We start from the raw sequence: 14,394 nt of genomic DNA, 5'->3' as shown, positions 1-14,394 counted from the left end.
CAGAAAGAGTCCCCTAACCATTTGGTTGACCTACGGAAACTCGAGTGATAGGTCAACCCTCTGCTCATCTCCTGTAGCCTAGAAAGTGAACATTACCTTTAAATTGAAGGTGTCAAAACTACGAAGTTCTACGGGAGATTTTGTTGTGGGTAAAAGGAGAAAAATAGCAGAACTTTTGTGTAACGGCACACAGAGGACGTGGTAGAGGAAGAGGAGCACTCAGAGGTGCAAACCCTGTCATGATGGAAATGATAAGAGGAATAACAGTAAGATGTGAAGCCATTGAAAAAGCACAACGTAGATGTCCTCATATTAAAGATGTAAGTGATGACAAAGAGGAACGGGTTGATGTAGCAAAAGAAGAATATCACCTTGGGCTTGATCAAGGAGAAGAAAGGTTTATTCGATCCATAACCTAAGTAAACACTGGACCTCGTTTTGACCCTCCAAGCTACAATGGCAACTTGAATCTAGATGAATTGCTAGATTGGGTCTCTAAGGTGGAGAAGTACTTTGATTTTGAAGATTCCGAAGAAGATAGAAAAGTGAATTATGCATGCACAAAATTGAAAGGTCATGCATCCCTATGGTGGGATCATTTGTAGACAGACAAACAAAGAAGAGGTAAAGAGAAGATAAAATCATGGGATAGAATGGTAACAAAATTGAAGGCAAAATTTTTGCAGCAAACTATCACATAAGCTTATTTTGAAAATTTCTGGAATCTGAAGCAGAGAGAGACAAGCGTCAAAGAATATATAAATGAATTTTATAGATTGAGCATATGAGTAGGCCACACTGAAGATGATGTAGAGAAAGTTTCCAGGTATTTGAATGGTCTACATATGCCAGTTCAGGATGAAATAAGTTTGCTCCATTTGCATAACGTAGAAGAGCCCTATCAATGTGTTTTGAAGGCCAAAAAGAAGTTGAATAGAAAGTAGCAGAGCAATAATAGAGAAACAAGCAGAATTGCACATGGTAGAGAAAAATAGTGGTGGAAGAGGCTATTCTACCAAGCAGGATGAAGTTAGTACCTCTCAGATGAGTTCCTATATTCAGGAAATGGGAGGTAGAGGAAAATTTTGAGGAAGAGACGAATCCTGTAGAGTACGCGGAAATTTTGGAAGAGGAAGAGGTAGAGGATTCACTGGTACATGTTACCAATGTGGAGAAGCTGGGCATAGAGCTTTTGAATGTCCATAGATACAGCAAAGTAGTGGTAAGGGAAGGGAGGCCAAAGTGCATGTAGCTCAAGATGAGGATGAAGTCGTAGAAATTCAAAGCAAAGAGAGGATCCGGAGAATGGAGAGTCGTTTATTAAAAACAACTTTTGTTAAATCAGAAGAAGGCGGAATCTAAACCAATTCAGACAAAAATTTGTTTAGAACAAGATGCAAGTTAGGTGTCAAATGTTGCAAAGTGATTCTAGATAGTGGCAACACAGACAACATTGTGTCTGAAGAGATGGTAAAAAAAATTGAAACTGAAAAAGTCAAAACACCCCAACCCTTACAAAGTCTCGTGGTTCCAAAAGGAGCATCAATTGGTGGTGAGAGAACAATGTTTAGTCGATTTCCCAATTGGTAATTATAAGGATGAAATACTATGTGATGTAATGTTGATGGATGCATGTCACATCTTCTAGGTAGGCCATGGCAATATAACAGGTAGGTTGTTCATGATGGAAAGAACAACAAATATACCATTAAGAAGGATGGACAAGAGTTTGTTTTGAACCCCATGAAGGATAAGGAAGAAGATGTGGAAGGTAGTTAGAGAGTGTGTTTGATTTCAGGAAGGAATTTCTTTAAGGACTTGAAGAAAAAGGGAGTTTGCTTTGCTTTTGTTTCCCAGGTAGCACAAAAAGTGACTACAGACAAGGAAGAAAAATTACCCATAGAAATCCAAGAGTTGATAGATGAATATGCCAAAATAATGTCTAAGGAATTGCTAGATGGATTGCCACTAGTAAGAGAAATCAGTCATTGCATGGATTTGATTTCAGGTTCAATTCTGCCAAATAAGGCACCATATAGGATGATGCCTAAGGAAAATGAGGAGATAAATAGACAAGTCCAAGAGTTGTTGGACAAAGGCTGATTAGGTAAAGTCTCAGTCCTTGCGCTGTACCTAAAGTATCGGTGCCAAAGAAAGAAGGTGAATGGAGAATGTGTACTGATTCTAGAGCAATCAAAATTATCACCATCAAATGTAGGTTTCCATCACCCAAAATGGATGATTTAATGGATTGTTTGAGCGGAGCAAGGTAATTCACAAAGATTGATTTGAAGAGTGGGTACCATCAAATCAAACTTCGTGAAGGGGATGAATGGATACAACATTCAAGAGGAAGGATGGATTGTATGGTGGTTGGTCATGTCATTTGGATTGACAAATGCATCAATCACATTCATGCGGTTGATGAATCAAGTGTTGAAGCCCTACCTTGGTAAGTTTGTCATTGTATAGCTTGGTGATATCTTAATTTCCAGTAGAACAAAGGAAGAACATTTAGAACATGTTAGGGCTGTATTACAAACCTCTTGTAGAACCCACACAAACAGAAAGAAACCCTTAATATGTGATAGAATAGTAGGCAGAGCCCAATCAATAATTTCTCTAACTTTCTCTAGATCTACACACACCCTTGGAGCTGATTTTGTGACTAATATAGAGAAGTTCTATCAACACAAATCCGCACATTGATTCCTTTGAAAACAAAGACTCTCTCTCAAGGATGCTTAGCACTTCTTCTAAGTGCCTCTTGTGCTCTTCCAATGTCTTGCTAAATATCAAAATGTCATCAAAGAACATTAGGAAAAACTTACAAAGAATAAGTTTTCACATGGGCATGGTGATTTTTTCTTCCGTGGAAGCTTTATATGATATGCAAGCAAAGAAAGACCCTATAAAGTGGTGGTGGAACCATGGAGGTGAAACCCCTGAACTGCAATTATTTGCAATAAGATTGCTCATCTTGTGAAATAAATTGGATTACTTATGATTTTATTCATTCACTAAAGCGGAAATGATTAGGATCAAAGAAAGCAAATAACCTAGTGTACATTCATTGCTCACTTCGTCTTCTCTCTCATGTAGATCCTAAGTACAAGGAGTATCCCTCAGCAAAATGGGACCAAATTTCACCTAATGGAGAAGTTGCAGCCATGGTGGATGAAGTGGTTGTAGCAAATGGCCTTAGTGATTTACCCTTAGTCCTACTATCAACAAAGGAACCTTAGTTTTGAGAGTGAAGAGTGTTTGGAGAGCATCATAGCTAAGGACCTTGATATGGGTGATCATGACATAGAAGTGTAGACGATAGATTTCTGATTTTTGTTTTTTGTTTGTGTATCAGCCTATCAAGCTATCGATATTTCTGAATTTTAATATGTAATATAATAACAAATATGTGGTGTGAACATTGAACTATGAACTCTTTTGACTCTTTGACACATTGACATTTGTCAATTGTGTATTTAAACTTTAAAGTTAATGTTAAATTTTACCACTATTCTTGTCTTGAAAATTCAATGCCATGATATTTTCTATAAATTATATCAAAAAAAGGGTGTCTCAAAGTACCCCCATCTCCTATTTTCAAAAATAGACGTACCGATATCAATACCGGTCTCCCATACTAGTAATAGTACCAAACTCCTAGCAACCTTGATAATAAATTATCTCCACAAACAAAAAGGTTAAATTTAAAGAAGGTAATCTTGTGGTTGTAGTGTACTAGTTAAACCAAGGAAGCCTCACAAGGGAGACTCAAATTCAATTCCCCACACATGTTAGGAAGACCACCACACTCATGGATAAGATACATCCCCGTATTGAGTTTCCATGTTATCACATCTTAAGTCATGGGCATAAATAGTTCCATGTTCAAGTTGGGGCCTCATGATCTCCATAGGTACCTTGAGAAAAAAAATTTAAAGAAGGTAATGAATTATCTCCATGTAATAAAGTAAATTAACATTAAAACAAAATATTCATTTAAAATGCACTACAAGATGCATAATTATCTTTCCAAGTAGTGCATATGAATAGCAAGATGCCACTAGAAAATAACAATATAATAAGTTGCTATAAAGGTAGAGGGGACATAAAGTAATACTTTAAAAATGTCATCATTGACATATTTTGTGGAACATGTGCATGAGCATGCCACAAAGCCTACATAGTTCTTAAAATTCTTCTAACTTAGAAAAAATTGAAGACATACTTAACAATCAACCACAATGCTGTTAGAATTGCCTTCAGAATATCACCTGAGTAGAAGAGATTGAGTAGAACAAAGCTGTTGTTGCATCAATTTCTGGGATAGGTGGTTCATCCCAAAGTACTTCCTACAATACAGCCAAAAGTACAATATATTTTAAGCTTCTATATGATTCTCAGCATTATAATAGACCAAAACAGTAAGCATGACTGACCTGTATCGATTGTGCTAGGCTCTTCATTAAAGCAACTTCAATAAAAATAAGCGGCTCACCTACGTAAATGATACCATCAAATCAGGAGAATACCTATCTCTTGAAAAACATAACTTATTACAATTTTTTTTTAAATAAGGTAATAAAATACAGATTTTCAATATGTAATTTACAATATTACAAATAGTTCCTGGAATTGGGAGAAGCATTCCCAAAACACATCGAAAATTTTAGAGAACTCAGCAAGTTTTAACTACTGAAAAACTTATTACTTTTATTGACTAAATAATGACGGATAACAATATTTTCAAGGTAGAAAAATCATCAAATATTATTATACAATTGATAGAAAATAGTAAATTTTAAATACAAAAAATTCTACTTCCGATCCATCAATCTCATTATTTGACACTAACTAATAATTCAGAACAAAACAAAACTAAACATTTAAAAATCGGCATTCTGGAAATTGAAAGTTGGAACTTGAAATAGTAAAATCAATTTAAAATGACATTTAAAGTTTGGATATCAAATACATCTAATGGTATTATAAATTATAATATATATCTCGAATCCTTGGTATCAAAAGAGTTGCAACTTTTTGAAGGAGAATAGGTATGGGAGTCAACTAAACATTTGCTTAGAACTAGCAGCCTAAACAATCCTCAAATAATATTGATACACCAAAAAGAAATAACAACATTTTTGCATTTATTATAAAAACTTGCATTCAAAGGTGTACAAATATGCCAAGAAAGAGCATAAACTAAAACATAATACAAAATTTGGCATAGAACAATTCTAAACCTAGAATGGATGAAAATCTTCTTCGATCTCATTTTACTCTAGTTCTCTATTTTTCCCCAATGTCTCACTTCAAACAATTTACCCTTGGTCCTCACTTCCTACTCTATAATTACTGCTCTTTCTTGCACAAATATTCTCCTTTTCCCATAGCTTAGGGTAAATTTTTGTTCAATAATGACTTGTCCACATCTCTATGACCATTTCCTCATGTGTGCAACTACAGGGATTTGGATTCAATTCGTTGGCCCTCAAACTCAGGAAACCAAATTCCTTCAACAAAGAATTAAGCTGCAAACTATCTTCTTAACCTTAAACCTGCAACAAGATTCAACATGGCTTCATATTTTAAGCCTGAAATATGCCCAAAATCATATTCTCCATCTTGAAAACCTGCAATATCTTCATGGCATCCTTCTTCTTCCCTAAAGTCTTACCCAAAAATCTGAAACAAGAATCATAAAAATGAATGCTCAAATGTAATGTCCCCGTTTTGGAGCCAAGGTTGTAAGCAACTTGGGAATAACAAAATAATAAGTTGCTTGGAATTAAGTGCGAAATTAAGTCCAATAAGCTAAGGCAAAGAAATTAAACCAAAGGAATGATGTGAATAATTAAAAAAAGGAGCAAAAAGCTAAAATTGTAATTCTAAGCATTTTATTATTCACTTTTTATCATCAAAAGGAGGCCAATATAAGTGAAGATGTTATCCTTCCTAAGCGAACTCCCCGTGGTGGGTATTTAAATTAATAAGCTGGTGAATCTTATTATTAAAAGCCTAAGTTGAATTTCATGAAGAGGTCCATAGCTGTTTGGGAAGCTATATATGGAGTTCGATGGCAGTCTTTCTCATTATCTAACAATCATGGATTAATGAATTTTTTCTCTGCAAGAATTGCCCTTTGCTTTTAAGGACGAAACCCTTGAAAGGTTCATGCTTGGACGTATTGGTGGTGGTTTTATGCACGTTCAACACATAATAAAATACCTAGAGATATCTTGTTCTCTCTTGATCAAAATCTTCTATGTGCTAAACAGCTGAACTATGTGATCACAAAGACGACTCCAAGGTTCCCAAATTCATACGGATAGTCTCAGTTGGTTCGTTGTGATTTGCTGGTAATCTCAAGGAGGACTTACATAATTGTTCGAGGAGTAAATCAATCTAAGGATTCTGCCAATTCCTAAAACTTGCAACTTTCTCTCTTTTTGGGAATGATTTTGCAATAAGCTCTTTCCAATCCTACTTGTACTAAGACTTGAAAAAAAGGAAAAAAGGGTGAGGGTTTAGGAAGATAATTCTAATCTTAAGCTAATCCTATTAACTCTAGAGACAAAAATTGTGAAAGTGGAATTTAAACCAATACTTGTTTCGCCAAATTCAACAACTACACAAGAACGGTGTTATCTTCTAAGGAATTCAAAAGGTTTTCACATCACTCATATTCACCAACATATTGAACACTGAATATAGCAATAGGAGTTAAGTTTTCATTTACTAGTTCAAGCTAAATTTGCAAAATAATTGAAAATCATCCAATTATAAAAAGTATCAACACATCAATTCCACATTAAGCAATTTTATCAAATCCTTCATTCAATCTATCAACTTGGAAATCAAATCTATTCTAATGAGAGCCAAGAAACCATGCTAACTTGCAAAAGTAGACAAAGCTTCACGAACATTTTGAACAATGAATTATGTCTATTACTTAAGAAGTATCACTACAACAATTTCTCCAGAGTCTCTCTAACAAATGAAAAGAGGGTTTATATAGGCACCCCATTACAAAGCAACAGTCCAGATTGATCTAAGATCAATGGCCAAGATTAAAACATTAAACTTCAATTAAGGCAAGCTACAATAGTTATCCAAAATGGACCAATGAGAATAAACAACTATTAAATCCAGCTTTCTTCTAGAAGATGGCGTCCCTTATCCTTTCCTTTTGCAGCAAATTCAATGAACCTTGCCACTATGGGGTCAAGCTCTTCCATTGGGACACTTGGCATAATGTCGATCTTGTATTCCATGTAATGTCCCCACCTTTTTAGCATCTCAGTGGAGTTCTTAGCCTTTACATTCTCCGAAGGCTAAGTGGAGAAATAAGGAGAAATTGATTAAATTAATTTCTTATTAAGTCATTAAATAAAATAAAATAAAAAAAGGTGACTTTATATTTAATTAATTTAATTAAAAGTGACTTAAGTGATTTATTTAAATATTTTAATGTTATTATAAAGTTATAAAGTAACTTTATATAATAAAGTCACTTTAATATTATAATGTGTGAATATGTCTTTAATCCCACATTGGCCAAGAAAGTGTTCGAGCTCTCATAAGAAAGAATAAAAAGGGACTTAAGAGCTCATTTTATATCATCCATCCAGAGAATTGATATTTGTTTGTTATGAACTTGGGAGAAGAAGCCAAGGGTTTCTGATTCAGTCAGCCATTGGAGAGCGACAATTCTTCAGTGTTGCAACCATTTGAGGTGGTGAAATATCCACTGAATTTGGCATTTCAGGAGAGCTTCATTCTAGAGTTCTATTTGGGCTTTAAAAAGAAGGGAAGACATCTAGGGTATGCAGATTTTCGAATATATATCAATTGCAGACCTACAGTTTCATTTGGCAGCCATTAAAAATCAGAATTGAAGCAATCATTTCAAGATACAATTGCTGCTACAGTACCCGCGCTATAGTAGACGCTACAGTACTTGCGCTACAGTAATCCGTGAATAGTGAAACACAACAGTGGCGTGAATAGTGACGTGCTACAGTACTAAGAAATCAGGCATTTAATTGGCAAATTATTCGTAGCTACAGCAGGAACGTGTTTAATTGGCAGTCCATTGAAGAGTGGAGACCATCATTTGCAGCAAGCATTTTACATATCAGGTCCTCTAATTTTGCTGTCATAAGTTTTGGAAATTACATGTTATACCTTTGTAACTATTTGGTGTGAGAATAACTAATAAAAACTTCATTATGCTGCTGCCACATAATTTCTAGTTTGCATGCCAAGTGTTTGATGATTTGTCAAGCAGCTGTAGTTGTTATTTTTAGTTACTTATATGCATCAAAATCAATTGGCATATCATTTCTATGACATTGTTAGTCAATCTTTCATGGTTAGAGGCATTCAAAACATTAATTGCAGTGTACAAGACCCAAACAATACAAACAGAAAACTCATAACAGCAAGTACAGACTTTGCAAGACAAGTGTTTGACAAAATTCCCAAGGGCAGAAATCAATGATTTAAGGGCAAAGTTAGTAAGGGTTCTTACATTCCATCAAGTCCATCTTATCATATTTTGAAAACCATCCTCAATGGACAGAAATGAGGATGCCTTGCTAAAAAGTTGTGTCTAGATCAAATTCGTAGAAGTGAAGAAGTTGCACTGAACTTTGGCATTCAAGTTCTCTACATCAATGTCCTTGCCTCGAACTATTTCCTTCTCAAGCACATCGGAGACTATGACAAAGACCTTGTCTTGGATTGCTTTGATTGTTTCTTCTATTTTGGCACCATCAATCTTCATCTTTTCCAAGGAATATTTCTTTGCCTTCTTTTCTTGAAGTCTTCGAGGTCCACATGGCCAAGGTCGGTATCTCCAACCTTCTTCCACTTTGTCACAAACTTGGACTCCAGCTGTGGTCCCTTGTTATTGAACTTCATTTGTGTCTTTCTAGAAATCCCTCCTTGAGCTGACATCTACCACCTGAAAAACATGAAAAATTCCTAAGTTAAAAAAAGGGGGTTTGATGTTTATCCCCAGCCTGGAGTGCAAAGTTTGATGGAATTTCAAAGGATAATTTTGATTTAACTTATGCAATTCTAGAAACTGTAAAAAATCAGACTTAATGAAATTTTGGAAATTTGAAACTAAGACTGTGAAATTTTTGCCTCCAAATTTGCATAAAAGGGTAAAAATAGCAAGATAGTCTTGAGTAAAATTTGAAGAATCCGAAGTGAAAGTTCTCTTGCAAGTCTGGAAAATAGAAATTCTGACTGAAAGTTGTCTTGAAGTCTGAAAAAAATTGGAATTCTGAATGAAAATGCCTTCAATCCTTAGTAAACCTGAGAATTTTGATGAAATTCCTTAAATTGCTTAAAGGAATTACTTCAACTTTGTCTCCAGTGTGGAAATTGATCTGAAACTTTCCTAGAAATTGCCTTGTACCTGCAATTTACTTCGAAATTTTCCTTGACATTTTAAAGAAATTATTTCCTGAGCTTCAACTTCATGCCTTGAAACGTTGTGAGAAAATGAAATGTTGATGCTCATGCTTATAAAGAAGGCAAACTCTTGTGTTTTCTTTTAGAAGTTTCTCTTATTGGCGAAATTCATCTTGATTTGAATTTTTTCTCCAATCCATCAACACTTAACCAAATTTTTGAATTTTTCTCCAATCCATCAACACTTAGCCAAATTTTTGAATTTTTTTACAATCCATCAACACTGAGCCAAATTTTTTGAGTTATTTTTCCAATCCATCGACATTTAGCCAAATTTTCTCATTCTTACCTTGGGCGGACTTCATAGTTGGACAAGGATTCCCATGCCTAGAGCGGACTTTGCATCCAACCAAGGAATTTTCATGTTGCTAGGGAAGACATCATGTGAACTTGTGGATTTTCCTCAATAGGGAGAGCAGACTTCATGCTTGGTTGAGGAATTTCCTTGACTCCTAGGCGGACTTCATGTGCAACAAGGAATTTTCCATGGAAACAAGGAATTCTTCCAAGGAAACAAGGAATTTTTCCAAGGAAACAAGGAATTCTTCCAAGGAAACAAGGAATTTTTCCAAGGAATCTAGGAATTTTTCCAAGGAAACAAGGAATTTTTCATTCCTAAACTTTATACTTAGCCATTTTTCCTCTAAACTTCCATTAGCATTCCTAACAATGAACTAGCCTGACATTTCCTCTGACTCAGAAACTACCTACGGTCCCAAAAAAAAGCAAAAAAGCAACTTTACATTTTTAGAGAAAAGAAAAACGAAAAAATCAGGCTCCCGGATTGGCCCCAAAATGCCAAAAACAAAACTTGCTATTTTTAGAAAAAGCCTACATTACCCGGGGACGTGTTTTTTAGGTGTCCCCGTCCCAAGGACAAGGGACTCCTAGGGGACATCCCCATAAATTCTACATATAGACAGTGAATTTTGACAATGAATTCTATAAGCAATTTGACTTTGACTCTCAATTTAACACAAATTTTCCATAAGAACTCTGCTAGTTCTTATATGTTAAGGTTCTATAATGTATATATGCATGTTTTATCCATGTTTTCATATGAGTATTTTAGGAAAACAAATGAGAGAATGAGTTTATATAGTTTCTGAAAACAAATGAATCGTCGAGATCAATCTAAATCAACGGTCGAGATTAAGACAACCTAACACTAATTAGGGTTTCCCAAAATAAAACTAAAATCCAGTGCATGCAAGACAAGTGGCACAAGGTGCTATCTTTTAGGATTGCACCCCCTTCTCGTGTTGAGAAGTAGAAAGTTCAATGAACTTGGACACAATCTAATCAACCTCTTCCATCGTGAGATGTGGCAGCACACTGACTCTCAATTCTAATCCTTCCAAATCATCTGCACATACGGCAAAAGTGATTTCCCAATCTAATTCTTGTTTTTGGAAAGCATCTCTGATGGACAAGAGGTTTGATGCCTTAGCCAGATTCTGCTTCAGGACTGGTCCAATGGAGAAGATCACCTGTGTCTTGGTCTTTAGATTTTCCAACTTCATATCCTTCTCTCGGATAGTTTCCTTTTCAAGTACCTTTACAGTTACAAGGTAAACCTTCTCTTGAATTTCTTTTATCTTCTCTTTAGCTCTGTCAGCATCGACCTTCACTTCCTCCAAGACTTCACTGCGTGCAACCAATGTCCAGTGCCAACTATTGAAGTCATATGCAGCTCGTGCTTCAATTATATTTCCATCAATTAGTTCGTGCTTCGAAACTCCTTTCATTTCTCTAATGCATGGGACAATTCTGTCTTGAATATCCTAGAGATCAGCCCATGCTTCTACCATGCTTGCAATCCTGGAGAGTAAAGAGGAGGTTCTTCCATATGCTAATGCTAACCTATCCACAAATGTGGTTGCCTCTTTACTGGTGCTTTCAATCCATTCTTTAGTTTTCGTAGCCGTCACTACTTCTTCCTCAGAACTTCTGACTGTTTCTTGTGTCTTTACTTTCAATATTTCCTTCAACCAATCAGTGCTCAAATGCTGAATATAATCCCTTTGCCTTGCCCAATTTTGGCACAACAATTTGCACTATCCTGCAGCCAGCTTCATCTCTCTGGATGGTGGAAAACCTTTGGCTGGCTTCTTTGTGGCAACCTGTTCTAATCTGGCCAAGAAATTTGCCATATCATCCTCTTCTTGAACTTTTGTTTCTTGTGTCTTTACTTTCAATATTTCCTTCAACCAATCAGAAACAGTGGGCTGCTCAATGCCTTCCACTTCCTGATTGCCTTCTTCACATGTGATACCCTGAAGGGCGGAAATTATTCCTTCTTGAAATTCACCCTCCTCAACATCCATTTCATTGTCTGACTCCAATACTTTTGTGCCGGTAGGAGACGGAGGCTACTCAACTTCTTGATGGATTGACTCTACATTTTCTCCATGAACTAAGGAAGCGATTTCCATCTCTGCCAATGACCCATCAATGGCCAATATGTCATTTATGTTTGCTGATGCAACAAAACGAGATGGTTCTAGCCTTTGTTTCTTCTAAGCAGGTCCTTCATTTACAATTGCCTTCCCTTTCTTTTTAGCACTTTCAATAGGTCTGGCACTTTGAGATGCCTCTGCATTTGAAGAACATTCTTCTGCTTCACCCATCAGGTCATAAGTCAAGGTTATATTTCTTCGTTTTAATCTATGACTCTATTGATCAACCCACCACCTGGAATATTTCATAACTGGCCGCATCAAGGTGGTCAAGTCTACATGCTCTAGTTTTGACCATTTGATAGGAGAAAGTGGTGCATGTTCATCAAATCTAGGCTGAGTATATTTTGCATTATCTTCCAACTGATCCGACACAAGGAAAGGTTTTGTTGCTCTGATAAAGCTTACTAGCAGTCTGGACCATAGAATTTGTAATATCCCCCTTTATTTTTTTCAATTATTTCAGTTTGCAATCAACACAAACACTGCTGAAAGTTAGGGTTAGAAAATGAAATCCCAATACTGCTGAAAGTAACCCTTTCCACCTTTGGATAACCGAGAGCCCAATCTGGGAGGGTAAGAGCATACATTGTTGAGGGGATAGTTAGATGCAAGAAACTGAAATTGATTACAATACTTGGGCGGCAAGCCAGTCCCTTCAGCTTTTTAGTGAGATAATGAGAATACTGAAAGATCACTTGGCGGTAAACCAGCCAAGGACAAGCCAAGAAACTGAAGTAGCAATCACTCAACCACTTATCCAACGGGAGGACTAGAAATGAAATTAAAAATCTACCGCTTATGGAGCAGGAGGACAGTATTACAATATTCAAAGCAGGCGGCAAAGCCAGACTATTTCACTTATGCAATGGGACTAAGAGTAATAATCCAATTTAGATAGTTGTTAGTACTACTAACCAGCTTTACAATGCACAATATGGATTACAAATTAAGAGAAATCACTATGCAAAAGATAGGCGGCAAGGCCAACCTCTTCAACTTTGCAGTGGGTCTAAGAAAGATCAATAGAAATTGTTGTTAGTACTACTACCAACATTACAATATGAATCATAGAAGATAAGAATGAAGAACCGACAGCTGCAAACAATTACCAAGATCTTTCTCTCCACACCAAAGAACCCACACACCCTAAAACCAACTCCACACAAGAAGACACTCCAAATCGGAAAATCTATAAATCTGATATACTCCCAGCACGCTGAAAACACACAGACCAGCAACACCAAATCCCACTAAAACACTACAACTTGCCCAATTCTTAACCAAATGACATGAAACTGAAAGCATATGATCACTAGGAGGTAGGCGATCAATCCTAAGACAACAAAACATGGAAAACTGACCCCAATAATTTATGCATGCATCCCAAAGCACTCAGCCACATGGTATGGCCAGCTAGGGAACGATTTTGCAAAAATTAAATCCCAAACACCATTTTAGACTCTACAAACTCACAAAATGAATCGCCCAAACCTTAAAAAGAGATAGAAGAAATACCCAGAACGAGAAGAATGACACTTTGAGACATGCAACCAAGAATCTACTTCAGCACACTCCGCGACCAGCAACAAGAACACTCACAAATCCACACAAATCTTCACCAGATTGAGCCCAATCTGCTCCTCTGGATGAGAACAATCATACATTCAGCTAGGCACTATCTTTCAAGCACGAAACTGAGACACTAAGAGGTATGCATTCCTCGAAGTAAGAGTCTGACGGCATTTTGGCAGCACTTCGTTATCAAAGCAATAATGGATACCAAAATGAGAGCCCAAATGCAAATGCACACCAAATACGCCCAAATCAAATGTCATTTCATTACACCCTCATTAGCGTTGCATTTCATTGCATTTTCCAAGCATGTGGCGTCTAAGATGAAAGTCCCCTTCCTCTAGACAAGTTCGAACTTTTTCATGGTCGACAATTTGCAATATAAAAAACATAATAACTTAAAACACTTTTTCAACCTTAGCGCCTGACTTAGGAGAATTACTAAAATCTTCTGAATAAAATATTCTTTCCCCTTTCCTAAGTCGACCATCAAATAATTTAAATATTAACCTTAGAATGGAGTATTAATATTTAAATAACTCATCTTAAAATCAAAGATTGATCAGAAACAAATGAGCCGGAAACTGAGTGCTGAAAACTGTCAAGTTGAACTGGGTTGGCGCTCTGCACTGAGCTGCTAAAAATAGCACTGCCTAAAATGACACTTACTAAAAATAGTAAGTCCTGAAAATAACTCCAAAAAGTTTACTCTTCGAACCCTGGGAACAAGCTCAGGAAACCTAGAAAAAACCTCAAAACCCTAACAGCTGCCACCAACTTACTAAAAATAGTAAGTTCAGAATTCTTCTCAGAATTGAATGCATGTTATACCTTTATGAAGCTTTCAGAAAACCCAGAAGGAATCCAC

The 14,394-nt window shown here is 36.2% G+C and overlaps 1 protein-coding gene across 4 annotated transcripts in view; it reads right to left on the bottom strand.

The window, feature by feature from the left end:
• The window catches only part of LOC131033457 (uncharacterized), a 262,765-nt gene that overhangs the window by 175,759 nt on the left and 72,612 nt on the right, over positions 1-14,394 (bottom strand). For all 4 annotated transcript variants that reach the window (XM_057964694.2, XM_057964692.2, XM_057964693.2 and 1 more), the window contains exons 8-9: positions 4,443-4,501; positions 4,278-4,355 (exon numbers count right to left, since the gene is read on the bottom strand). In XM_057964694.2, coding sequence (XP_057820677.2) covers positions 4,278-4,355; positions 4,443-4,501 — 137 coding nt within the window. The remainder of the gene's footprint in view (positions 1-4,277; positions 4,356-4,442; positions 4,502-14,394) is intronic.

This window comes from Cryptomeria japonica, chromosome 4 (assembly GCF_030272615.1).
Source record: "Cryptomeria japonica chromosome 4, Sugi_1.0, whole genome shotgun sequence".
Taxonomy (NCBI): domain Eukaryota; kingdom Viridiplantae; phylum Streptophyta; class Pinopsida; order Cupressales; family Cupressaceae; genus Cryptomeria; species Cryptomeria japonica.
Note: the sequence above shows the minus strand (reverse complement) of the source record. Positions and strands in the feature narration are given on the sequence as shown.